Source organism: Caretta caretta, chromosome 1 (genome assembly GCF_965140235.1).
Source record: "Caretta caretta isolate rCarCar2 chromosome 1, rCarCar1.hap1, whole genome shotgun sequence".
Classification (NCBI taxonomy): Eukaryota; Metazoa; Chordata; order Testudines; family Cheloniidae; genus Caretta; species Caretta caretta.
The window spans coordinates 253378870-253406849 of record NC_134206.1 but is presented as its reverse complement, the minus strand read 5'-3'; the positions used below and the strand labels follow the sequence as shown (position 1 = coordinate 253406849).

The 27980-nt window shown below is 44.7% G+C and overlaps 1 protein-coding gene across 2 annotated transcripts in view; it reads right to left on the bottom strand.

Annotated features, from left to right (window-relative positions):
- Positions 1 to 27980, bottom strand: part of STAB2 (stabilin 2) — a 135214-nt gene that overhangs the window by 32151 nt on the left and 75083 nt on the right. For both annotated transcript variants that reach the window (XM_075123184.1, XM_075123185.1), the window contains exons 35-45: positions 27839 to 27967; positions 24059 to 24115; positions 22457 to 22552; positions 21466 to 21661; positions 19564 to 19659; positions 17749 to 17794; positions 8930 to 9006; positions 7230 to 7355; positions 5573 to 5646; positions 2701 to 2772; positions 18 to 137 (exon numbers count right to left, since the gene is read on the bottom strand). In XM_075123184.1, coding sequence (XP_074979285.1) covers positions 18 to 137; positions 2701 to 2772; positions 5573 to 5646; positions 7230 to 7355; positions 8930 to 9006; positions 17749 to 17794; positions 19564 to 19659; positions 21466 to 21661; positions 22457 to 22552; positions 24059 to 24115; positions 27839 to 27967 — 1089 coding nt within the window. The remainder of the gene's footprint in view (positions 1 to 17; positions 138 to 2700; positions 2773 to 5572; positions 5647 to 7229; positions 7356 to 8929; positions 9007 to 17748; positions 17795 to 19563; positions 19660 to 21465; positions 21662 to 22456; positions 22553 to 24058; positions 24116 to 27838; positions 27968 to 27980) is intronic.

Here is a 27980-nt window from a genome sequence, read left to right as displayed (position 1 = left end):
CACACATAATGTTTTACCTGGTAGATGTTGCCTCGGCATTTAAATCCATCCCCAACATAATCAGGTTTGCAGGTGCAGGTCCTCTCTGTCAGCTCAGTGTCATTGCAGATTGCAGATTCACTGCAGCCACCGTTATTCTTGTAAGATTAGGAACATCAGACAAAATCAAATTAGTTGGCGTATTTGTGTTTACAAAATAATTTCAGCTCATTTGCTCAAACTTCCAACAGAGGGAAATAGTCTCTTTCTTATGAATAGTAAAAAAGCATTCAAGATTAATGTAAAGATAGTTATTGACACTTAAAGCAAAGCACACTGCCAGTTTCTTTAACACCCGCTTGCTAGCTCCTCAGTTCGGAGTGATGTAACTGGCTATTGTATACTGCTACCCAAAAGATTTCCATGCAGGCCTCATCATGGACTCCTGGGCTATGATTCTGAGCTGCACTTCTTAGGAGGTACATCCTGAGAGGGAAGGGAGCCAAAAGTGGCTCTGGGATTCTGGGTTGCAGAGGCTGCTCTAGTTTACTCCTTATGTGTCTGGTAGCCCAGAATAGCTGGAGCACAGAACTGCCACACGTGTCCTTCCTCCAACTCATTCCCGTCTCCCATAGGTCTCTTAATCTGGCTTTCCATCTCTTGGGAGCTCTCTTTGTCAGGGGAATTCCCCAGAGGGGAGATCTGGCTGTTCCCAGCCCTTGTTACACCCACTGAGCCAATCCAGAATTGGTGCCTACTTGATAATCAGATCTTCAGACTGCAAACCGGTTTACTTGTGGACAAGGGAAAACATCTCTTCACAACAAACCAGGGAATGCTGCCAAATGAGAAATGTAGCTCATTTTCTTTTCACACGCTCATTTCTAAAACTCTGATGCCAGGCACATGGGAGCCCACTTCCACTTCGTCTGACCTCCCACTCTCAGTGGTATTGGGGGGGTCCTTCTTGAACTACCACCAGGGGTCTAGTCGGGATGGGCCCTACCATAGTTCTCACCCTATGTAGTGAGGTTTGGTTTTGTGTGCTGTTTATTTGGGTAGATCTAGCTGGATTGTTGGACAGGGAACTGAGTTTATTCAGAGCTCTCTGTGTAGCTTTGCCATGGAGCACTTGGCTATATTACAGTCAGATTAGCATGCTGCACAATGTTGACAAAAGGCAACCTTCTGTAAAAACATTCTTTTAATAGCATTGCAGCCAGTGAAGTGGAAGAGAAGCTGTCAGAATGAAGCTCACACAAAACCATATGCGGTAGCTCATAAATCTAAACATTCCCTCCCCTGACTTTTAATTTACATTTGTTCGCTATTCCATCTGGGCAATCTTTGGAAAAGAATCCAGTGACAGACTGTTGCCAGGTCAAGGGATGATGACTACTTGTCACCATTCTCTGGAGACGAAAGATCAATGTGCACAGGACAGTGAAATGCATCAGCCAATGCATCAGTCATCCTTAGCCTTTGATCACAGGGAGGCAGCTTTTGAATGTTGAGGGCTTTTCATCTGAGACCAATGAGCAAGTGCTTGTATGCATCAGAGGGCTCGATCCTACACTCCGTATTTGGTCTCAATGTGAACGGGAGTTTTGCCTGTGTCAGAAATATGGGATTGGGCCCGTTGAGTAAAATTCAACCTTGTTCAGAGGGTCAGCACCAAGGTTAGGAGTCATATGGGAGCCAACTGGTGCCTAGAGCTTGTGCCAACTCTCTGCACGTAATGAGTAGTTCCAAAGACAGAAGGTTTGGTTCTCCAAACCATCTGAGCACAGGGTTATGGTTCCCTGATGACACATGCACAGGGAGAGTCCTAAATTACCTGAGGAAACTTACACCAGTGGAGGATCAAGCATAGTGGAGCTCTGCTCTACCATGCCCCTCTCATCTCCCTGTCCCCCTTCCACCCTGCTCCCAGAACACTCTCAACATGCCCTCTTCTCCCTCTTACACTGCGGGATGCACCAGAGTTAACACCAGTGAAGAGTTCCACTGCATAGGGGGAATTCTCTACCTGCCGTCTCGCTACTTTACGGCCACATTGTGCCATTTTCAGGCCACTTAGCAGACTGGAGAATCTGGCCCATAATACATTATCCTGGGAGCAGATGAGCTGACAGGAATGGAGTTGTGAGATTTGATTTGTCATCTTGGAATGATCAGTGAGACTGGCATCAGAGAAGAATTTTCACGTTATCATTGGAATTTGGCTATTTTATTTGGTCTTTCTTAGAAACTACATTCACTTCTAAAACCTTAGAAGTTTGTAGATACTTCAGAAACTGTGAGTAATTTATAGAATGGATTTTTAAATTTTAACTAATTCCAGCAACACTGAAAAATCTGTACAGAAATAATGAAAATTACTCCTTGCCTTTAACCACAAAAAAACAGTATCTCCCTCAGGATTTGATTTAAGTTTTTTTTTTTTAAATCTTGAGCACAGCCTAAAAACTAGACTGTTCCATATTTGCGGCCAATTCAGTAAAACATCTAAGCATAAGCTTAAAGTTTAGCACATGGTTAAGTGCTGTTAGCTATATCTTAAGCATATGCTTACATGCTTTCCTGAATCAGGTCCAGATGGGCTATTCTACACATTTCTAAGCTAGTCTTGCATGCAGACCAAACCAAAAGCATATTGGTGTTATATATAAAAAAAAAAAATTATGATGAGAATATAGTTTCCTGTAAAATGATACTCACCGATAAACACACATTGATGTATGTGCATGTTTTACCATCTCCTGAATATCCTTTCAAACAATTACACACAGCCTACCAGGAGAAGAAAGGATCCATATTAACACAGAAACATATGGAACTTGGCTGTGTAGTACCTTTTGATTTTATTTATTTTTATTGGCTATACTGATCTGCATGGTAAAATGAGGAGAGAAAAGAACTCAAAATCCCATTTTATCTTAACATCCATTCTGTAATTTACCATTTTTCACGCTACAAGCGCATCATCTCTTTAGGGCAGATCCTCAGCTGATGCAAGGTGTCATAGCTCCATGATCCTTTCTCGCTTCTCCTCTGCAACTGAGGGCATCAGAAATGCCCTCTCTTTATCTCACCTCTGACAGTGTAGCTCATTTCAGATACCAGCTGAAAACACAACTCATCTCCCCATCCTTTTAGCTGTATTATTTAAATCATTAAAGAAGGTGACCATGTTTTCAGAATAAAGAACCAGGACACTTTTGTGGGGACATTTTTGGGGTGGTGAAATACTCCCACAAAAGTACTTTAACAAATGTGTCCTTGTGTCGCGACTGCCAGCATCTTACTCAGCAGCGTCATGTGCATGTTTCAGTGTAGTTACCCTGGGCTTATGCTTTTTGATACCCACAATTATCACACAGCTGGAAGGTTACCATGGCTAAAGGAAATTACTTATTTTCTCTTTAAAGGTCAGACTTCAAGCATGACAAGGTGGGGGAGGTAGTATCTTTTATTGGACCAGCTCCTGTTGGTCAGAGAGACAAGCTTTTGATCTACACAGAGCTCTGCTTCAGGTCTTCTTCAGGACCTGAGGAAGAGCTCTGGGTAGCTCGAAAGCTTGTCTCTTTCACCAACAGGAGTTGGTCGAAGAAAACATATTACCTCCTCCACCTTGTCTCTCTCATATCTTGGGACTGACATGGCTACAACTACACTGCACGCTTTATGCATGTCATTTGAGAATCTAGGGCCATTTAACTACACTATTCTGATGCTGGCATTACTCTGCAGTTATTCTTTTGGAGGTAGCTGGTGCGTCAGAAAGCAAAAGTACCAAGCAATCGCAGTGTAATGACAAGATATTCAGTGTATCTGCATTCTAAAATACATTGATAAATCTCCAGGCTCTTTGGGGAAGGACAAGCAATTCAGGCATGTAGTTAGCCCTCTAGTTACAGGAGTTTGTAGAAATTATATGAATAAAAAATAGTACTTCCTAGGGGTCAGTGGTGAGCCTTCCTGCACATCTGTACAGGGGAGAAAGGCAGTGTAAGGAGCCCCTTTGGGGAGGCTACCAGCATTGCCAGTGATTGTGAAGGGTAGAGGGCAGCCACTGCTGGGTGGTTACACCCCCTCCTGTACAGGTGGGCAGAGCTTTGGCACCATGCTCCCCTCACCCAATATGCCATCCCGTACATGAGAGCTGAGGCTGGGCCTGTCCACATGGCTCCTGACCGGAGCTGGATATTTGGCCCAGCTACCCGTCTGTCCTGGTGAGGGATAGGCAGGCCGGATCTGAGTGGTACTGCAACACTGTGTGCTACTTGGTCCCCCACCTCCACCTTTGCAGTTCTCCTGACATTTCTGGGCACTGGGCACCCTCATCCTCTGGGGAGGAGAGAAGCAGGGGTCACTGGGAACTCCCAGTCCCCATGAGGGTGGGAGGGTTGGATCCAGGCTTTTGGTGCTTCCTGTGGAAGTGGAGACGCAGAAGGGGATGGGGGTCTGGTCTGGAGCTCCCAAAATTGTCTGGCGCCTGGTGGCGATGGTGCTTTCCAGCCTGGCTGGCTCTCTGGGGAAGAGCTTGGAGTTAGGTGCGGGGTGGGGAGACCACAGGGCTGGGTGCAGGGGGAGAGCTTGGATTTGGGGGGCAGGGCAATGTGGGGAGGGAAGTGGGGGGCTGAGTGTGGGTCAGCAGGCAGGGACTGTGTGTTGAGCCGGATGCAGTGGGGAGAGCTCAGAGCCGGGGTGGGGCAATGTAAGGGGAAGAGCGCAGGGCTGGGAGTGGATGGCAGGAGGACAGTGTGTGTAGAGCTGGGTGCAGTGGGGAGAGCATGGATCTAGGTGCAAAGGCCAGGGAGGGAGAACTCTGGGCTCCCTCCTTAGGAAAATTCTGGTTGCACCCCTGGCTGAGGCAAAGGGGAAGTAATCTGTGTCAGCCAAAGGATGCAGATTGCTCCAAGAGGGGAGTTAAGGGGAAGCAGGAACCAGATTGTTATTTCCAGTCACTGTCTTTTTCTTGCCCTGCTCCCAGGGAAGCACAGCTATGCAGGCTGGATTGTAGAACTACCATCCAGCCCATAGCGATAACAGTGAAGTATGAAAGTAGAAGGGTAGTAATAAGTACTTCAGTTATAGCTAAACTTCTAGTCATGTGAAAGCAGTGGTAATTGCTGGTGTAAAACTTATTGCACATTGATTGCAGAGTTAACACAGCACTTGTTTTTATCTGCTTATGCATAAATCTGTTATACACTGGGAGCAGAGCTGGTTGGAAAGTGGGGATTTTTCTGCAGAAAATTTTGACAGAAATTAAAAGAATTTCATTTTCAGCCCCCCCCCCCCAAGTTTTCAGCTAAAAAACTTTGAAAAAATGAAAAAATAGGGTCAAAAAACAAAACAAAAAAATGGTTTTGGCCAACATTTTTCAGGTTTTTGGTTTCTAAGGAAAAACTGAAAAATGGTGAGGAAGGCAAACACTTCCCACAAATGTCGTTTAGTTGAAAACCCAATTTTCTGTCCAAAAAGAAGAAAAGAACAGAGAAAAAAAGTTCAGTTGGAAATTTTTCAGCCAGCCCTAGCTCAGAGTGACCACACTCGGCCTTTTTAACTGTGATGACACATAACTTACCTCATTGGGTCCAGTCTGAGTGCATTCCGCATTTCTATCGCATCCACCGTTGTTCTCTAAGCAAGGGTTGATTTCTTTATAAAACAAAATTGGAGAGAATTGGAGAAAACTCAGTGATTTACAAATTCTCACTTCACTGATTAGCTAAAGTAACATGTACTAGGAATGCAGGCTTGTGACAAATGCATAGGTGCCGACTCCGTGGGTGCTTCGGGGCTGGAGCACCCACAGGAAAAAAATGGTGGGTGCTGAGCATCCACCGGCAGCCCCACTGTCAACGCCTCTCCCTCCCCCCAGTGCCGCCTGCCTGCTGGTGGGCCCTGCCGATCAGCACCTCCCCCGTCCAGTGCCTACTGCCTGCCGTGATCAGCTGTTTCATGGCATGGAGGAGGCGCTGGGGAGGATGAGGGGAGAAGAGAGGGCACAGTGCGCTTGGGGGAGGGGGCAGAACTGGGTGGGGAAGAGGCAGGGCAGGAAGAGGCGGGGTCGGGGTGGGAAGAAGCAGGGTGAGGGAAGGAGTGGAATAGGGGTGGGGCCTGGGTGGAGCTGGGGGGAGCACCCCGTCACAGATTAGAAACTCAGCACCTATGGACAAATGTGATTCATTTAGACTGATTCTCATTGCTACCTAATGCTCTCCTTGTAAGTATCTTTCATCTTTCTCAGCAAGAGCTGGAAACATGCAGACAATATTGCTTTTAGAATGGTTCACAGTGAAGTTTAATACAGTAAAGCCTTGGCTACATGTAAAAAGATGGAGTGCTTCAGTGTAGACACTCCCTGTGGTGATGGGAGGGTTCTCCCGTCAGCGTCGGAAGGACTCCAGCTCCCTGATAGGTGGTAACTATGTTGACAGAGAATTCTCCTGTTGACATAGCGCTGCCTACAGCAGGTGTTAGGTCGGTTTAACTACATCTCTCAGGAGTGTGGATTTTTCACACCCCTGAGCGATGTAGTTATAGTGACCTAATTTCCTAGTGTAGACCAGGTGCAAGTCTTTTATCTTTTCCTTGGATGGGTATAAGGCCTAAGGCCTGATCCAAAGCGTCCATTGAAATCGGTGGGAGTCTTTGACTTCAGTGGGCTTTGCATCAGCCCTTTCAAGCAGGTTTCAGAGTAGCAGCCGTGTTAGTCTGTATTCGCAAAAAGAAAAGGAGGACTTGTGGCACCTCAGAGACTAACCAATTTATTTGAGCATAAGCTTTCATGAGCTACAGCTCACTTCATAGGAATGGATCCGATGAAGTGAGCTGTAGCTCACGAAAGCTTATGCTCAAATAAATTTGTTAGTCTCTAAGGTGCCAAAAGTACTCCTTTCAAGCAGTGACCTGAATGTTAGGACTCTTGGATCCAAAGGGCAATTCACTGTTATGATTTCATAGGATTCGTTTTGTTTTGGAGATACTTGAATTTTGAATTTCCTTTTAAAGTGTCTTATAGTTTGTCCCAAGGTAAGGAAGTGTGTGTGTTTGTGTGTGTGTGTGTGTGTGTGTGTGTGTGTGTGTGTGTGTATGTGTAGAGAAATATATCTTTGGGGATCCATCTCATACACAGTGGACACCATGCAGTATTGACATACACAGTACGTACATTGTGGAGACATCACTGTACCACTTCCCTGTCTTATGACAAGTGTCCTGATCTAGTGATCACTTACCAAGGCAGACTATTCCATCTCCAGTGTATCCAGCTGTACAAACACATACTCTGTTTCCTGGAGTAGTTCTTCTACACTCTGCTTTGACAGAACAGCCACCATTGCTGGTCTCGCATGCGTCAATAACTGTATAATGGGAAACAAAAAATAAAACAATTGTGCTTAATTTTGTATTGGCAGATTAACTAATCTCTGTCATTTCTCCAAAGGTAAAGGAATTTAGTGATATTTCCTAGACAAACTCTGATTGAAGAGTCCCTAGATGTAATTAGAATCTTACACGTATTTCTTGTAAACTGCAATAGGAAAAGGGAAAAGTGCATTTCTAATGTGGAAAATAAGAAGTCAGCTGTGATTGGTTCTCCATAAGTTCCCATCGTCCAAGGCTGCCTAGTCTTAACGATGAATAGTGAAGAGAGGGCCCTCCACGTGTTTCATGGGATTATACAGATCCTTCCAACTTTTCCTTAGTTTGGAAAAGTTTACACCTCATGTGATGGGATGTAAACCCTGCGCTGGCACTGAAAAGGAAAGGGAGCCTGAGAGTGCTAGTCACATCACTTGCATGTGTTAAAGGACTTTGGCCCTGGGAGTTGTTAGACTCTTAAATGTGTCTTGGCTGGAGCTTGAGGACATAAGGGTCTCAATACTTCTAGGTTCTGCAGAACTTTGGCTATTCAGATAGAAATTCTTGCCTTTTTCTCAGTTCTCCCAGATTTTGAGCTGTGCTGGGTAGTGCAAAGGTGGGTAGGGAATCATCTGGTCCCCTGTGCAAATTAGAGCAGTGTGACAACTGCTTTAATTGACACACTGCTACTCATGACGTCAATAAGCTGTTCCTGTAGCTAGAATAACTAGACCACAGTGGACTGGCAATTTGGCCCATAACCCCCTTTTTCTCAGGAAAGTCCCTACACCAGGGCCCAAGAGTAAGTGGAATAGAACCTTAGGCTGGTTCTATGCCACCCTAGTTGCTCCCTACATATGGGGAATTTCCCAGTAACAGATTAAACTGGTTTTCTGGCTGATTTGTGCTGCTAGGGTGTTGCGAAGCAGGGGCTAGAATCTGGCGTCAGGACAGTGCTATCCAACATGGTTAGACAAATACTCCATTGTTCCAAAGGGCATTATTTTAATCAGATAAAGATTAAGGAATTAATTACACACACTACAGAAGGAAACAGTCTGTTTCATAAATCTGGATTTTCCACGCTTTCAAAAGGACACCTGGTATTAATGGCAATTGCCCCTTTCTTAGGTCATCCACAGAGCCGTTTTAGTTAATCACCACAAATTTACATCAATTCAGAATTCAGAAAATGGACAAAACCACAGGACTAGCTAGAAGTGCTACTGTACCTCCAATCAGCCTATGTTCATTAAGCTGGGTCAGAAAAAAAGAACAGACCTAATCCAGGTTTCCCTACTCCAGAACTACCCCAGCTCCAGGTGTGCACAATACGTTCCCTCTTCCCCGTTCTTTCCCCTGAACACAATATACTGTATCTAAGGGATTTCTAGTCCTTTGTTTTTTTGAATCTGCACCTGTTGCAGTCCGCTCATTTTGAACAAACTGGCAGCAACTCCTCTTTTCACTTCCTGTGGGGCACCATGCATCTCTCTGCAGCTCTTCTGTTTCACAGTGAACACCAAGTGCTTCAAGCTCTTCTTTGAACAGATAGAAAACAAAGCCCACTTGCCTGTACAGTGTGTTCCATTCCCTTTAAAGCCAGCCGCACACTTGCAATATGCAGTGCCCCCAGACTTGAGGAGGCAGCTAGAACGGAGAAAGGGAGTTAGATTAGAAATCATTGCATGCTCTGTATTGTCATCGCTGCTCTACTGTATCTTTATTCTGATTATTTTTTGTAATACCATGGTGCCTCGGACCCCATTGTGCTAGGCGCTGTACAAATGCAGAACAAGAGAACGGCCTTTCCCCAAGGAGCTTGCAATCTAAATATTAGACAAGAGACAACAGATGGATACAGGGGAGTACAAAGAAACAGTGAGACAGTACTGGTCAGCATGATAGGCAGTGGTCTCAGCACAGCTGTGGTCTGACCATTGTTTTTTGTAGGCAGCACAAAAAAGGAGAGATTTAAGAAGGGTTTTGAAGGAAGATAAAGAATGAATTTTGCAGATATTTTGGGGGAGCTTTTCCTGAGTGTGAGGGGCAGCCTGGAAGAAAGCACAAAGGTTGTTCACAGGTGGGTGATGGAGGCTTGCACAACTGGCCAATTGAAGCGGGGAGTCAACAATGCAATCGAGTGCAGTTGTATGACAGGGTTGCTTGTGATGATAGAAAGAGGGCTCAGCAGCTCTGGGGCTCACTTCTGGTTATATTTTATGTTCCTAAGGGTATGTCTACACTGCAATAAAACATTTGCAGCTGGCCCAAGTCAGCTGACTTGGGCTTGTGAGACATGGGCTATGGGGCTGTCAAATTGTGGTGTAGATGTTCCAGCTCGGGCTGGAGCATGAGCTCTGGGACCCCACGATGGGGGAGTGGCCCAGAGTTTGGAATGTCTACACCTGAATGTCTACACCACAATTTTACAGCCCTGCAGCCCAAGTCCCCAAGTCAGCTGACACAGGCCAGCTGTGAGTGTTTATTTGCAATGCAGACAGACCCTATAGCTCATGCTTCAGGGTTTCAGCCAGCCACCTACAGGGGTCAGAAGGGGATTCCTCCTGGAGTGTATTCTTGGTGGGTTTTTTGACTCCTTCCTCTGAAGGGGGCCATGGCTGGAGATGGGACATTGGACAGGGAGGGCTTAGGATTGCCAGGTGTCAGGTTTTTGAACGGAAGGTCTGGTCAAAAGGGGACCTGTGCAGTGTCCGGTCAGTACTGCTGACTGGATACCAAAACTCCAGTTATCGCAGTGACTGGCCTCCACTGTTGGGAGTGTGGGAAGAGGAGAAGCTCAGCTGATGGACTGGAGAGAAGCTCAGCTGATGGACTAGAGAGAAGCTTAGGAACGGATGATCAGCTTTGGCGGAGCAGGGTGTGGGAAACCGCTTTTTCAGCCAGGTGGCCCAGGCCTCAACTCTCTCTGGCTCCTCACTCCAGGGATGACCCCTGCCCTGCTGTGCCTCGATTGCCCCTGGCCCCTTGCTCTGGGGATTGACCCCTCCCGCCCTGTTTTGCCCCAACTGGGCAAGCAGGCAGGCTCCATGTCATCTCCTCCCGGCCTGGCTCTGCAGATGGCAGGTGAGTCCCAGGGGAGAGGGGAGCGAGTGATGGGTTAGGGGGGCTTGTCGTGTCCAGTTTTTAAAAAATTGGAAAGTTGGCAACCCTATGCGGGCCAGTTCTGTGAGGTGGATGGAGCATTGTTTCTCTCAGGTGCTTGGCTGGCTGGTTCTTGCTGATATGCTCAGGGTCTAACTGATCACCATATGTGTGGTCAGGAAGGAATTTTCCCACCAGGTCAGATTGACAGTGACCTTGGGTTTTCTTTTGACTTCCCTTGCAGCACGTGGGTGCTGGTCACTTGCCAGGATTATCTGGGTACATCTCACTTAATCATTTCCGTGCCATTGTGGGGGCTCAGGCACTGGTGCACCTTGGTCTCTGCTGTTCTCTTTGGTTTAATTTCAGTTGTTGGGTTTAGTGTCTGGGTGGTGTTGGTGGCCTGTGATGTACAGGAGAGCAGACGGGATGATCTGGTGGTCCCTGCTAGCTTTAAACTCTATGATTCTATCTTGAAAGCAAATGAGAGATAGGTAGAGTAGGAGTAGACTGTGAAGGACCTTGATAGTGAATACATTGTTTGATGCAACACAGAAGGGGAAGCCCGGGGAAGAATTCAACGAGAGACCATTCAATGGTCAAAGTGACGGGCTAGCAAAATGATCTTTGCAGCAACATTCTGAATGGATATGAGTGAGGCAACATGTTTAACTTGAGCTGATGGCTAGACAGCCACGAGGAAAGGCCAGAGAAACAGGCTGGAATTTTAGTTTGGACAGGAGACTGAGCTGGAGTAAACAGAAAGACCTGTGAGTCATCAGCACAGAGATGGTAGTTGAATTTGTGTTTATGGATGAGATTACCCAAAGATAAGTGTAGCAGGAGAAGAAAAGGGGAGCAAGGATAGGGCCCTGTGGAAGCACCACAGAAAGCTGGAGGAGTAATGAGAAGGATCCTCTGAAGGACAAACTGAAGGAACAATTAGAGAGGTAGGAGGAGAACTAGGAGAGAACAGTCATGGAAACCAATGGAGGACAAGGTTTCAAGAGAAAGAGCGTGGTTGATGGTGTTAAAGGCAGCTGAGAAGTCAAGGAGGATGAGGATGGAGTACTTGTTTTGAACTTTGGCTAAGACGTGGTCATTAGATACTTTGGTGAGAATGGTTGCAGTGGAATGCAAAGGGTGGAAGCTGGATTGGAGAGGGTCTAGGATGAATTGGACAGGAACGCCAGACAGCGATTGTAAACAGCATGTTCAATGAGCTTAGAGATGACAGGGAGATGGGTGATGAGGCAGTAGTTGGAGAGGCACGTGGGGTCAACAGTAAGGTTGTTATTGTTGTTTTTTAAAATGGGATAGACTACAGCATGTGTGTACTGTAATGGGAAAGAGCCAGAGGAGAGCCAGAACAGTAAAGTAGAGGATGAGAGTAGGCACAAGGGAGATCAGGAGATGGGATAGGAGAGGGTCACTGGGGCAGGTGTAAATTTTATCAATTTTCTCCTGGAAGAAATTGGGGAGATCCTGTGCAGAGAGAGAAGTGGAGGCAGGAGGAGAGGAGGGTTTGAGGAGTGAATCAAAGTTGGCAAAAAGGTGGCTGGAGTTGTGGGCATGGGATTCAATTAAGCTGGAAAGTAAAGTTGTTTATCAAGGAAGATGGCAGAACTGAAGGAGGAGAGAATGGATTTGTAGAGGAAGAAGTCAGCTCAGTTACAGAATTTCCAGCACAGATGCTCTGCAATGTGAGAACAGAAGCCGAGGAAGTGGATGTTGGGGATAATCCAGGACTAGGAGCTGACAGGGCGGACCTTGCAATGGGAGAGAGGCAAAGAAGTCAAGGGTGGAAGAGAGGAATGGAGAGAATCAACAGCCCTGTCAATGGCAGAAAGAAAAGAGAGGGCAGGGAGAAGATGGCTGATATCAGATGAGAAATCATCAGTCCTGCTGGAATGGAAGTCATAGAATGGCTGAGGGATGGGGGGCTGATAGGAAGGAGTTGGGTGGCCAATAGATGACAGCACCATGGAGGAAGAGAGGAGAGCGGAGTTGGGTGCAGTGCTGTTCAAAGGAGGAGAAAGGGGAAGGAAGAAGGGATTAGAAGGGGCAGGAATGGGAGAGGGGAAGCCTAACACCCCCACCACTGCCTGACCCAGGGCAGGAAGTATGAGTGAAGGAGAGGCCTCCATAAGAAGAAGGCAGCTGCAGAGGCAGTGTCAGAGCCCTGGACCCCCTCATCTGCCAGAGCCAGGAACTGCAGGGAGCGAGAGATACAGAAGTTGTGATTGGCTGTGATGTTTTTTTTGAGAGATGGAGTGGGCATTCCCGAGACAGCAAGAGAAGGAGCGGGAGGGGCATGGGTGGGAGGTTAGGAATGATGGCTATCGATGGACAGAGGTGGTGGCAAGGATTGGTATGGGAATGGAGAGGGTGGAGATGGTGGGAGGACCAGGGCTGGAGCAAACGTCACCAGAAATGAGGAGCAGCAGGAGGAGGAGGCAGAGGAGGGTGTGGATGTGGGATCTGGATTTGGGCTAGTGGGAAGAGGAGAGAGATCAGGGTGGAAAGGGGAAGAGGAGTAGGGGAAGAGGAGAGCTGGTGGGAACTATAGAGGAATGAGGGTACGAAGGATGGGGAAATGGAATCATTGGGTGGGGGGCGGGCGAGAGAGAGGGAAGGAGAAGGACAGATACTATGATGCACGGTATCTTTGACTGTAATGCTCCCAAAAACAAATGGACATGCAGCCTTGAAAAAGGATAGTAATGCTATCAATTAAACTGAAAAATGCCAAGACTTTAAAGGAACTTCATGCTAACCTCTAATTTTAGGCATTGAGAACGTCTGCTCTGTGCACACACACTTACTGTCTATATGCATATCTAGCAGTTGCATGTCTGTACACCCGATTTTTGTGCATAATTGCCCTTGTTTGGGACACTAGAAATGTTGAGGCCCCAAACTGGATAACCAAACATTTCATTGCCTCTAATTAAAGTCTACTTTTGAAAACGTAGTCCTGTATGTGTAAGATAAAACTGTGATGAACTAGCATGTATAAGCAGGGTCTGAATGAACTCTCCCTGACCTCTAGTGATGCTGTCATAAATATAAAGGGAAGGGTAAACCCCTTTGAAATCCCTCCTGGCCAGGGGAAAGCTCCTCTCACCTGTAAAGGGTTAAGAAGCTAAAGGTAACCTCGCTGGCACCTGACCAAAATGACCAATGAGGAGACAAGATACTTTCAAAAGCTGGGAGGAGGGAGAGAAACAAAGGGTCTCTGTGTCTGTCTATATGCTGGTTTCTGCCGGGGATAGACCAGGAATGGAGTCTTAGAACTTTTAGTAAGTAATCTAGCTAGGTATGTGTTAGATTATGATTTCTTTAAATGGCTGAGAAAAGAATTGTGCTGAATAGAATAACTATTTCTGTCTGTGTATCTTTTTTGTAACTTAAGGTTTTGCCTAGAGGGGTTCTCTATGTTTTTGAATCTAATTACCCTGTAAGATATCTACCATCCTGATTTTACAGGGGGGATTTCTTCATTTCTATTTACTTCTATTTTTATTAAAAGTCTTCTTGTAAGAAACTGAATGCTTTTTCATTGTTCTCAGATCCAAGGGTTTGGGTCTGTGGTCACCTATGCAAATTGGTGAGGCTTTTTATCCAACATTTCCCAGGAAAGGGGGGTGCAAGTGTTGGGAGGATTGTTCATTGTTCTTAAGATCCAAGGGTCTGGGTCTGTAGTCACCTTGGCAAATTGGTGAGGCTTTCTACCAAACCTTGTCCAGGAAGTGGGGTGCAAGGTTTTGGGAAGTATTTTGGGGGGAAAGACGCGTCCAAACAGCTCTTCCCCAGTAACCAGTATTAGTTTGGTGGTGGTAGCGGCCAATCCAAGGACAACGGGTGGAATATTTTGTACCTTGGGGAAGTTTTGACCTGAGCTGGTAAAGATAAGCTTAGGAGGTTTTTCATGCAGGTCCCCACATCTGTACCCTAGAGTTCAGAGTAGGGGAGGAACCTTGACAGATGCACTGGGGGAAAATTCTTCAGGAGCAGATTGTAGTTGCATAGACGCCTCTGCTCTGCCTAGGTGTTCAGCAGACGGATCTGCTTTGCCAAAGTGATCAATTTTGGCTGGTTTGGGGTTACAATTCACTTTCATATTGAATGCAGGGTGGGAAACTGATGCGAAGGGATGGGTGTTTGCTTATGGTTCTGTGCTTTTGAATTGTGGTTGTGGGGTTTTCCTAGATTAATGCTAGGTTCCCTTTCCCTTTTAATAAAAGATTTCTTTTGTCATACACAGACTCAGCATTTGCGACTGGAGAAATATTGCTTCTTAGGGGTGCCTCGGTTATTTTCCCAGATTACTGGGTTGGGGCTCGAGCTGGTTCTGTTTTGGATTGTTAAGAGGCACCCCTATGTATTGAATGCAGATCCTGTTGCAGCCAACTCCACCTGGCAGAAGCTTACACAAGGGTCGATGGAATTCTGCTCTTGTAATCACAGGCTGGATCATCACTCTGGTATTTGTGCTCCTCTAACATGCATGGAAATTCAGTACATCAGTTCAGATTCAACACATGGAGGCACAGGCACCAGCTTCCTCCTTTCCCCAGGGGTGCTCAATCCCTGATCTGCCCCAGGCCCTGCCCCCATGCCACCCCTTCTCCCACGGCCCCCTCCCACCCTCTTCCTGCCCCCACCCCGCCTCTTCCCGCCCCCAAACCTTCCTGCCCTGTTCCACCACCTCCCCCAAGTGCTCCCTGCCTCCACTCCTCCTTCTCCCCCCAGCGCCTCCTGCACGCAGCTGATCGCTGGTGGGAGGGTAGGCGCTGGGAGGGAGGGGGAAGAACTGATTGGCGGGGCCTTCGGTGGGCAGGAGGCACTTGGGGGGAGGGGGGAGGAGCTGATCAGTGGGGCTGCCGGTGGGTGCTGAGCATCCACTAACTTTTTTATGTGGCTGCTCCAGCCCTGGAGCACCCACAGAGTCAGCACCTCTGCATGGAGGAAGTATAGACTACTAGAGTCAAACTCTGCTATCCAGATCTTAGTATAACTTTGCCCCGAAGTTTTATTAAACAGTAGAGCTATAAATAGCGGATGGGATAAATATTTAAATGGAGTTGCCAGCAAAGAAGAAAATCAGATCATTGTAGGTGTTTGGGGCTCTCTGTTCCTGTTTTCCTGATCGTCTTATAATAAGCAGTCAGCATATAAGAGGTGAACTTCTAAAATATCTTCATTACTCTCTGAAAGTGTAAGATAATTTAGCCAGCATCTCCCTGGGTGTATACGGGCAGGCTGGATTCCTTACAGTAAAGCCCAGATTTCTAAAGGAATTTAGGTATTGCTCCACTCAAGGTCATTGCAAGACTTAAGTGATAAGGGCTATGTCTACACTACGCAGCTTTTAGTGACACGGCGGTGCTGCTACCGCCGGGCCGCTAAAAGGCGTGCAGTGTAGCCGCCGTTTGTCGGCAGTGCCGACTAAAAACGTCCACTCCTAACGAGCGGCATTAGCGTTGTCGGCAGGAGAGCGCTCCAGCTGACCAAGTGCTGTTCACACTGGCGCCTGTCATCGGCAGAACTTTTGTCTTTCGGGGGGGTGCGTGTGTGTGTTTTTTAACACCTCTGAATGACAAGTGCTTTGTCTTTCACTTGCCAGTGTAGACAAAGCCTTAGACAGCTAAGTCCCATTTTCAAAAGTGGCTTAGGCACTCAGTAGCCCAAGCCCCATTGACTTTCATAAGATTTACACTCCCAACGGCTAGAGTCACAAAAGGACTTGGGTGCCTAACTTCCAGTTTAGGTGCCTAAATCCCAGAATCAGGACCCACTGGGGTTCACAAAACCCTCGCTCAGCTGCCACCTAACTCTGTAGGCACTGAAACTTGTTCAGTACCTACACTGAAGTAAAAGTTCCCTAGGTACCTATGTCTCTGCAGCCCTTTGCTGGGTTTTTGGACACCTAAGCCCCTGTGTTCTTCATGAACTAGCGCAAGACAGGTGCTCTTCTGCCTAACTCGCCTGCCGGGCCCAATCCTATAGGCATGTTTAGAGACTGCATACCTGATCAGGCCATGCAGGCAAGCTCACAGAAAACAGTGCGGGGCATGAGGAAGAGGCGGTGATCCTTTGTAACTTTTAGCCCAGTGGTTAGGGTACTCAGCTGGGATGTAGGAGACCCCTGGTTCAAGTCCCCCTTAGTGGGGAGAATGGATTTGAACAGGGATCTAACAGTGCTCAGTTGAGTCCCCTGGTCACTGAGCTATGGACTATTCTGAGGCAGGGCTCTCTGAGAGAGAGTGTGGGAATGAATCTGGAGCTTGGTGGTCCACTGGGAATCCCAGGATCCAGTCTCCCAGCACCAATGACTTTTTAAATGACTTAATCCGCAGCCTCAACAGGAGAGGCTGCAGGAGCTCTACCTCAAAATATCCCTTAGCCCAATGGTTAGGGCACTCACCTGAGAGGTGGCAGAGCCCTGTTCAGATCTTTTCTCCCTATCAAAAGTGGGGGGAAGGGGTGGATCGTACACATTCTCGGTGAGTTCACTAAGCACCGGGTTAAAAGTTATGAGGGAGGTGAGCCTCCAGCGAAGGTACCTAATGTTAAGAGAGGGTTTGCAGTTGAGGACCTCAAGCAGAGGGAGATGTATCTCTCCAGCCTGGATTTAGGCACTGAGTGGGGCAAGGCTTAGCATACACCCCGTGGCATCTCCCATTGGCTAGCTTAGGCAGGGAGCCATCTAGGATGGTGACTTCTGTGAATCCCATTTTTAGAGAGCTGTCTCTCCACATTCGTTGGATAGGGAGACAAGCACCCAACGCAGGCTCTGTGAATCCCAGTGATTTTCTAGCTGCTTAAAAGTTAGGCGTGGTGACACTCAGTGCTAAGTTCACTTGCGAATCTAGCCCCCAAGTGCCTAGATCATGTCTGAAAACAGGATGTAGCTGTCTAATGACTTAAGTCTTGCAACACTGAGCCAAGCAATGTGTAAGGATCTCTAAAAAATCTGGGCTTAACTGCTTAGGTTTTGGTCGAGACTGCTCCTTTGAAAATGTCTTTATTAATGTGTGGGTACTGAACTTTTAAGGTTGGCCTGTCACTACTATATTATCTTTCCAAAGTGCTGCAAACCTGTGCTAAAAATGGGAAGCCTAGGAAGTGATCTAAACTTGGGACAACTAATTATTGAACAAGACAAAATAGGAGACTATTCACAATCTATGTAGATGATGGGGAAATATGGAACATAAAAACGAAGAACGTTCACTTTATACTACGCGCATGACTCTCCAAGTGGCCGGATTTCATACATACTTAGCGCTGGTGTGGCACGTGCTGTTACAGGCGTCATCTTTGATTTCTGGAAGAGACAAAAAGAACGTTTATACCCTTGCAAGTCAACATTCTAAAGCTATACATTTCTTTACCCCTTTCTGTGGTTTCAAACTCTTCCCCTTCATTTTCCTTATGCAAGGTCAGCTTCTATCATCCTTACATTCAATAATGCCTTATTGCCCAAAGAAGTCCGTGGGAATGCTTGGAGTAAGGGACTGCCCAATGTGAGTAAGGGTGAAAGTCTTCCCTGTGCATACGTCACCACAATGTGTATGCTATGCACCACTGACATCCTATTTTGGGAGGTACATGGGATGAAAATGATGCACCTGACTAGGGTTGCATTTCATCCCTGTCATTTTACTTGTTTAAAAAAAAATTAAAGACAAACTGTTACCATAATTGTTACATAAGCAGTAAAAGTGAGGCTTATCAAAAATACGACTGAAAGGTGCACAAAGGCATCAAAGAGGTATAAATTATGGGTTACAGTACATTTACATACTGATGTTACAAAAGTCATCACTGATTTATCTTTACACAGTTCTGCCGACTTGGCCCATCCTCCCTCAGGCAGTTCCACTGCTAATCTAAGATGGGGAAGAGAGCCGTACTTGTTCTTTTAATTCTTCTATTTTGTCAAGCCTAACTGTGAAATACAGCTATTGGCTTCATTATCCCAACTCATTGTACCTCATTTCATTTTCCCATTTTAAATCTTACGCAAAAATCTCTCTTTTCTCCCCCTCTAACTATCTTGGGGTAGGATTCACCTCTGTGCAGAGAGACCGTACAAGGGCTATGCACCACTCAAAGCCCATTTAAGCCCCCAAAACAAGGAGTTAGTGAGACTTGAGTGGCACATACACCTTGTGCTGGCTGCTGCACAGGGGTATTTCACTATTAGTATATTGATGTCTGTCCTTAGCTGAGTATTGCATCTGCATCAGGAGCTTCTGGGCACTGGCTTTTGTCCCTTCTGTGCCTGTTATTTTGTTGAATATATGATTATTTATTGTGTTTCCTTTGTAAGTCTTGTCCAGTGCCTTGCTATTGAAGATACTCTGTTTTATCTAACATGTGAATTTTATATAGCATCTACCATTTTGGTTTCCATGCAATGATTTGTGTTGCATGTGAGGTCACAGTTAAGCATGCAGGCTGGGGTTTGCAAAGGAGCCCAAGGGAATTAGTTATTCAAATCCAATTGAAATTCTAGGGGAGTTGGATGCCTAACTACTTTGGGTCCCTTCTGAAAATTCCAGCATAGTCAGCTTTCTCTTCTAGGCCCTGGTCTTATTTCCCCACCAACTAATTAAAAATAACTCTTATTTACTTGCAAGTAAATAATTCTAAAACAATATGTAATATTATATAGCTGAAGCCAATTTATTGTAAGAGTTGAAGGAGAACGGCTCTGAAGAGCAACTCTGCTCTGAAAATAGTACAAATTTACAGCAAATGGGAATTTCGTTTTGAAAAGATCCTGGATGAAATCGGTTAGGCAAGCAAAGGGATATATTTAAGTGCGAAGCTTGTAAATTGGGTTGCATGATTCTCCAGTACTATTGATGGCTAATCCCTTCGCACAGGTCTGAAAGCTTTCCAAAGACATTTCTTTCACGGTCAGGCTGAGGGTCTCATTGCCTTTCTGTAGCCTTGGGAGGCTGCTTGTTACCTAGTATTGTGGGAGAGAACCTGAAGTACGCAGTGCAGTGGGATGTATTCCTTGCCGCTGCTCTGCATTTCAGAACACAAACTAACTTCATCAGAGAAAGGAGAAGGCACACTTACCGCTTTCACATTTTACACCTCTCCAGCCAACGTCACACTCACAGGAGCCATCGCCCTCAATCCCACTGCTGCATTTCCCATGGACACAAGCACATTCTAAATGCACAGATGTAAGTAAACCACTTAAAATATGCAGTGTAACATAGAGTGTGCACAGCAGAGCAACAACTGAGACAGTAGATGGGTTGCCCGTATGCACTCTCCCTACACACTCTGTTTTCTAATGTACTTTACTCAGTTGTATATCTCTAGTATATAGACATTTAGTAGAGATACCTACAATATTTTCATACACAGAAGAATATAAATGACTCAATGGATAATGGTCTGGATATTTTCCTTCATTTATGGCCATCCTCTCCTACCAACACATGCAAGCATTCGACTGTTTCCCGCCTCCCATGACTGGTAGAATGTTACATATATACAGTCACTATTTTCTTTGATCACGTATGGATTTAAAATGATTTGCATGGATTCTACATTGATTTTAGCCCATTCCCTCCGTGCAGAATTCACATGCCTTTGCCATAAACTTACTTGTAAACTCTTCCCTCCTACCCAGAGAGGTTCCTCTAAGGGTATGTCTTCACTGCAATCAGATGTGTGACTGCAGCACACAGGTAGACATAGCAGTGAAGCCACGGCAGCATGGGCAGCAACATGGGCTGTACAAGCCCGCCTAGGACCCTTGGCATGTACTTGAGCAGCTAGCCCATGCCTTAACTCCTCTTCCCTGCCTTTGAAAATCCCTCTTAGTGAGTAGTAATCTATTTAGAGAAATGTGCACGGCTTGTCTGTTTGCCATTTAGCAGACAATAAATCTAAAAGCATAATTTTATCACTGTCAAGTTAATGTTTCCAGTTACGACTTTTTAACCAGAAATGACCGAGATGAGAGGTGAAAAGAGCACTAAGGGGAAGATTACACACACATCCTGTCTTGCCATTAGCTGCTAGACCAAGGCAGTGATATACAGGCTCAGCAGGTGGAGTCAATGAGCAGAAAAGTGCTGTGAAAAGCAGAGCAGAGGGAAAACACCATCAGTAGGGTCAGAGAAGAAGCTGCTGTGGTATCATGCATGAGACAGGCCCAGTGTAATGTTAGCACGTGGCCTAAGGATGCTAGTAGTGGAAATACAGTAATGACAAGAGTGCTTTGTGGATAAAGGGGTGAACCTAGATGGGTCAGAGGGAAAGAGATTGTCCCCTCCTTGGGTGGAAGGCTTAAGGTCAGACTTCTTAATTTTAAACGAAACTATATGGCCTACAGTGTTGTGAACTCTTTGCAACTTTATTTCAATCTCACGGTATTTGGTGTTTATCATAAAGCCCCAGGTCCTGTTAATAACGTAATCTTGAGAGAATCTCAGCTTTCATTTAAAAATAAGTACGTTTCCAACCCCCATGGTTGCAGAGAAAAACTCAGAAATATGACTTGTGTGTAACCTAAGGGCTCAAGAACAAACAAACAAACACCCCCCTCAATTTTCTAGAGCCAGTCATGATTTTTTTTGTCTATGACTCACTTTTTGAACATTTGGTGTTGGCAATACTGGATATAGTCTTCCCCAAGAGCCTGCAAATATCCCCTCTCTCTTTCTCACTACATTTTATATAATGTGTCTGCACGTAAAGAAAGGCTGATTTCCCTCCCTCTTACACCACTTTTACACAGGTGTAGCTCCAGTGACTTCAGTGGAGTTATTCCTGATTTCCACCAGTGTAAGTGGGAAGATAATTAAGGCCTACAACGTTGAGAGGATATCAGAGGCAGGGGGTTGAGAGAGCTGAATCATACGGCCACTGAATTCTGAACTAATTTCAGAGATTTTTGGCTGGTCAGCTTTCCACCTGTCAAGATTTGAGAAGATATCTGCATAGTCTGGAGGCATTAATTACCTTGATTACAGTTGTGACCATATTTGCCTTCAATACATTTCTCACAGGCGGTTCCATTAAACCCCTCTTCACATTCACACACGCCTGTGCCATTAACACCATCCAAGCAGATGCCATTTCCAAAGCAGGCATTTCCACTTTTCCCTGGACAGGGCTGGCACTGTTGACCAAAGAAACCGGCACAGCATTCTCTGGTCTGAAATGGAGAAACAACATAACAAAGGCTAGAACGGAGGCTTTAAAGCCACTTTCCTGTGTAGGAGATGGTGCAGAGCCACACTGCTTCAGCAGAAGTGCCAAAGATCTCACTAGAGAAACACAATCTCTCCTGGGGCTGGTTCTTATGCATGGGCAGGTGAGCCATAGAGCAGACGACTTCGCCGAGCAGTGCATCAGATCTGTTCTATGGCTTGATGTGGAGAAGGCTGGGCCATGGCTCCACCTCTGACTGCTTCTTTTTCAGACTCTTGCTCCCTAGCGGGGAGCAAGCCCAGCTAGTTCCTGTGCTCCCCACAATGCAGAGAGTGTAGGGCTTGCTACTGCAAGAAGTTTCAAAGAGTTACTGTTCTCTAACCTCTGCTCCCCTTCCCCATCCATGCACAGCCCCCCCACTGTTGAACTACTTTCTATTCTGAAAAATGTCACAATTGGATGGCTTGCCATTTTCAAAACTGGTTTTTCCAATTTTTAAATTAAAATCTCTATTATTTTTGCGAAAAATTTTGTTTTAATCTAAACAGCATTTTTTGACAGAAAACTTTCAATGAAAATTTTTCAACCTGCCCTATTAATCTGATCCTTCTGATCACTCACCGTAACTGGAAGCTATTCTGATAAAGAGGCCTACTCAGAAAGTCATTAAACCTGGGACTGCCTTTTTGTACTGTGTTTGTACAGCATCTGGCACAATGGGGTCCTGGACCATGAGTGGCGCTCCTAAGGGCCACCACAAAACACATAATAAATAACAATAATGAATAATAATACTTACAATGATAGTTTTAATACACTTTGGCTGGCATCCAATGTGAATGGATGTCCGTCCCATAAAGTTTTCAGTATAGATGCAATATTTCTTCTCTCCTAGCTGTACAAAAGTTGGCAAGACAACTGCTTCAGTGTTTGATATCACACAACTATTTTTAGACATTTAAAAACGGTGTCAACTTTGTGTAAACAATATACTCTGTACATCCGTAAACAGTCAGCCCCCGTTGGTAAATATGTTCATAGCATATGCTAAGAAAATATTCTCCGATGCAAAAATAAAGTAGGCAAACAGATAATCAGCTAAATAATTTACAGTTAACTTAGCCAAGTGCCACTGAGCAAACCACTTCAATTTAAAACTAGTCACCTTTGTCCAAAATTTGAACTGAAGCTTTTTAGAAATTTGAAAAATATGATTTCTTCAGTTCTTTATTTTTCTTTTCTGGTACTTTTCTGCACTTCCTAGTTGTTTCTGAAAAAGGGTGTGTCAAAATACTGTGAAAATGGCTGTTTTTACATTATTCTCAGCCTGAACAGAAGCAGGATATGCTATAAATCTTGGGAAAGCCTGTTCTCATAAGACAGCCAGCCTAATTTTGTAGTCCCAAATTCAGATAAACATCCAGTCATCTGGGTATTTTTTAGAACTGAAGTGCCAAAATTCTTGAAGTTTGTCCATCATTATTTTAGTAGGGCTTTGCTAACCAATTATCTGAATAAAGTGGAGGGAAGTTTACAGTAATTATGTAGACTTTTGTAATCACATTACTGACATAATTATTTGCCCTTAATAATAATAATAAGAAGAAGAAAGAAGAAAAGGTATATAGCAAAATCTTCTCATACTTAATCTAGATTCCTTAAATCAACCCAGTTTTAACTTAATCCTAAAGAGGAGTCTGCCCGTAAATAAAATCCAAGGATGATATAACTCCTAGTGACTATTTGGCTTCCTGAGGATATTATCTTGCCACTGACCTATCCTCACTGGCCAGAAAATGAAATGTCTATGAAACAGATATCTGGGAGATGGAAAAGAAAAAGAATCCTCATTAAATGTTCAAAACACACTATAACATTAATCCCTCACCTAACACCAGATCATGTGCCCCTTTGCTCATGACACAAATGGGCCCCAAAGCTGCCCAATAAGGCTTTCTTTTGCATAGATGATTCCCCAGCTGGCACAGAGGCAGTATAGTGGGCTCTCTTCTATTCCCAGTCTCCCACCCAATGTAGGGACTGGGAGGGACCCTGGCCAGAGCACTTTGCTTTGTAGCCGGCACTGTTTAGAGCAGTCTTGAGAATGCTCTAATGTATGCCAGGGCCTGAACTGGCTCGGGGATTGGGGGAGCATAAAGATGTCTTTAAATTACCTTGTTCCCACCCTCCTGGGGAGCTGAGGCAAGAATGGCTCAGTTGGACTCAAGGGCTGTTGAGTCTGAATAATTTAAATAAATGTAATAGACCAAATTCACTGAGGTAACTCCATTGAAATTAATGGGTTTCCACATGGGATAAACTTGGCCCATTAAATCTCTCTCTGTATTTAGAGTTGACGATACAAACGATGTGCATTTAAGGTTAATTATAGAATACTTACAAATTCTTTAGTTCCAGGAGGGCAGCGTGATCGATATGAACACAGATTGCACTTTTCCTTGGCAAACACAGAGGGGTACACAGTTAAAGATTTATACTACTGTAGATAGCTTCAACCTATGTTTCTATTCCCAGCCCTTGGGGGAATCAGGAGATATAAAACAGTGAAAGATCATCACTTTGGAAAACTAAGCATTAGGGCTGTCGATTAATCGCAGTTAACTCACGTGGTTAACTCAAAAAATTAATCGCAATTAAAAAAATTAATCGGGATTAACTGCAGTTTTAATCGCACTGTTAAATGATATTTATTAAATATTTTGGATTTTTTTTACATTTTCATGTAGTATTCTGTGTTGTAATTGAAATCAAAGTGTGTAATATATTTTATTACAAATATTTGCACTGGAAAAATGATAAACAAAAGAAATAGTATTTTTCAATTCACTTCAAACAAGTACTGTAGTGCAATCTTTGTCTTGAAGTGCAACTCGCAAATGTAGATTTTTGTTGTTACGTAACTGCACTCAAAAACAAAATAATGTAAAACTTCAGAGCCTACAAGTCCACTCAGTCCTACATCTTGTTCAGCCAATCACTAAGACAAACAAGTTTGTTTACATTTACGGTAGATAATGCTGCCCACTTCTTATTTACAAGGTCACCAGAAAGTGAGAACAGGCATTTGCATGACACTTTTGTAGCCGGCATTGTAAGGTATTTACATGCCAGATATGCTAAACATTCATATGCCCCTTCATGCTTCGGCCACCATTCCAGAGGACATAGTTCCATGCTGATGATGCTCGTTAAAAAACTAATGCATTAATTAAATTTGTGACTGAACTCCTTGGGGGAGAATTGTATGTCCCCTGCTCTGTTTTACCCGCATTGTGCCATATATTTCATGTTATAGCAGTCTTGGATGATGACTCAGCACATGTTGTTTGTTTTAAGAATTAAGAACGCTTTCACTGCAGATCTGACAAAACACAAAGAAGGTACCAATGTGAGATTTTCTAAAAATTTCTAAAAAAAAGCACTCGACCCAAGGTTTAAGAATCTGAAGTGCCTTCCAAAATCTGAGAGGGACGAGGTATGGAGCATGCTTTCAGAAATCTTAAAAGAGCAACACTCCTATGCGGAAACTACAGAACGCAAACCACTAAACAAGAAAATCAACCTTCTGCTGGTGGCATTTGACTCAGATAATGAAAATGAATGTGCATCGATCCTCACTGCTTTGAACTGTTATTGAACAGGACCCATCACCAGCATGGACGCATGTCCCCTGGAATGGTGGTTGAAGCATGAAGGGACATATGAATTTTTAGGTCATCTGACACGTAAATACCTTGCAGTGCCAGCTACAACAGTGCTATGTGAATGCCTGTTCTCATTTTCAGGTGACATTGTAAACAGAGCAGGCAGCATTATCTTCTACAAATGTAAACAAACTTGTTTGAGCAATTAGCTGAAGAAGAAGTAGGACTGAGTGGACTTGCAGGCTCTTAAATTTTACATTGTTTTATTTTTGAATGCAGGTTTTTTGTACATAATTCTAAATTTGTAAGTTCAATTTTCATGATAAAGAGATTGCACTACAGTACTTGTATAAGGTGAATTGAAAAATACTATTTCTTTTGTTTTTATATAGTGCAAATACTTGTAATCAAAAATAAATATAAAGTGAGCACTGTACACTCTGTATTCTGTGTTTTCATTGAAATCATTATATTTGAAAATGTAGAAAACATCCAAAATATTTAAATAAATAGTATTCTATTATTGTTGAACAGTGCAATTAATTGCAATTTTTTTAATCACGCGATTAATCATGATTAATTTTTTTAATCGCTTGACAGCCCTACGAAGCATCAAAGACTACCACTGCAGCTGGATTGTCCGGCAATGTAGGGCATACGTCACAGCAGGACTGTAGGGATTTCCCACAGGAAGAGTCCTACCAAAGAACTCTCATTGTGGAGAAGTGTAAAGGCTCTACAGGGCCAAAAGCCAAAGGAAATCCATCCCAAAGAGTTCCTCATAGCAATAACATTAGGGGACAGATCCTTGTCCTTGGCTCTGCCCCTGCATCCAACTCAGGCAGCACAAAGGTAATGGTGAGTTGCCTTAGCACAGGGGTGGCCAATCTGAGCCTGAGAAGGAGCCAGAATTTACCAGTGTACGTTGCCAAAGAGCCACAGTAATACATCAGCAGCCCCTTATCAGTCCCTGCTCCCCGCTCCCAGAGCCTCCTGCTTGATCAGCACCTTCTCCTCCCTCCCCGCACCTCCCGATCAGCTGTTTCGTGGCATGCAGGAGGCTCGGGGGTGGGGGGAGGAGTGAGGGCATGGCAGGCTCAGGGGAGGGGGTGGGAAGGGGTGGAGTGGGGGCAGGGCCTGTGGCAGGGCCAGGGGTTGAGCAGTGAGCACCCCCCAGCACACTGGAAAGTTGGCATCTGTAGCTCCAGCCCCAGAGTTGGTGCCTATACAAGGAGCCGCATATTAACTTCTGAAGAGCCGCATGTGGCTCCGGAGCCACTGGTCGGCCACCCCTGCCTTAGCAGGACAGCTAGGGATTCCCTTCTCACAGGGGAAATCCCTATTGGTGTAGAGCCAGCTATGCACATAAACCCTGCTTCAGCAAAGCACTTAAGCACAAAGTGTTAACTTTAAGCACATAGTAAAGACCACCCCTATTCAGCTATGCACATATTTAAGTACCATTGACTTCAAAGGGACATAAGGACATGCTTAAGTGCTTTGCTGAATCAGGGCCCTAGTTGCGGGAAGAGTTTTCTAGGGCAATCCAAGTGTCTATACCGAGGAATCCTGGTGTAAGATTGAGCAAAGGGAAATGTAGGCTACTAGGAAAATTTGCCTGACAGCAAAATATGCTTGTTTGTGCAATAATCTCCCAAGGCAAATAACAGAAGCACCAAAGCTTGAGTCACTTAAATTTGAACTGGAAAAAGCACAAATCTTGCATAGCAAAATGCCTTTTCCAAGTCTAATTTCTGTGCCATGTCAGCCTTAAGAACAAGCAAAGTGAACTGTCTGTGGGCTGTCCTATTTGCCTCTCCTGTAAGGAAACCATTGACTGCCAGCCCCATGGAAAACCACATCCTGTTCTTCAGAGGAAGGTAGAGCCAGTCCTTAATTTGTGCCAGGGCACCTCTAGGCTTGGGCAGTTCATAAGCCTCTGCACCTCTGGGCTTGCTGCATCAGTTATAAATGTAAAAAAATTGCTTGAGCCCTGTCACCTCTTTCATTACAGATTAAGCACTGGTCATTGCAATTTGTCAATCAGTCTGATCTATGTTAAGAACGCAATGGGAAGGAATGCCTTTGTTAGCGGTTAAGAATGGGAATGGCTGTGTGTAGAAGGAATCTACATCTCAGAATGGAAAATGGAACTTCTCTCCTGTAAAAAGTTTTGTTTGGAAGGTATTTTCATTAAGCAAAAGAGGACAAAACCCAATCCGTGTTTATTAAAGCGGTGGGTTAACTTGGGCCCATATCGATGTACTGAAATCTGGCGGGGATAGTGGGCTTACTGCTGTGATGTTGTTATTGTATTCAGGCTGTTAATATACTGAGTGTAGAATCAAAGTACTTTTTATATTCTATCAAAGCTACTGCAGGAGTTTGTTGTGGAAAATTCAAACATTTTTGACTGGTCAATACAATCCAGTATGTTCAATATGCCTTAGTTATATTTTCGTACAAACATCTATGACAAATTTTAAAGCACCAATCTCAAACAAGACACAACTTACAGTTGTAATCACAGTATCATTGATATCACATCTGTTCTTCTGGATTTCCAGAATTTTTCCCAGTCCATGGATAACCCCTTTGTCAGTTGCAATATTTGTGTAATTTATAGGTGCTTCATTTATGTACAACTGTAAAGGAAAT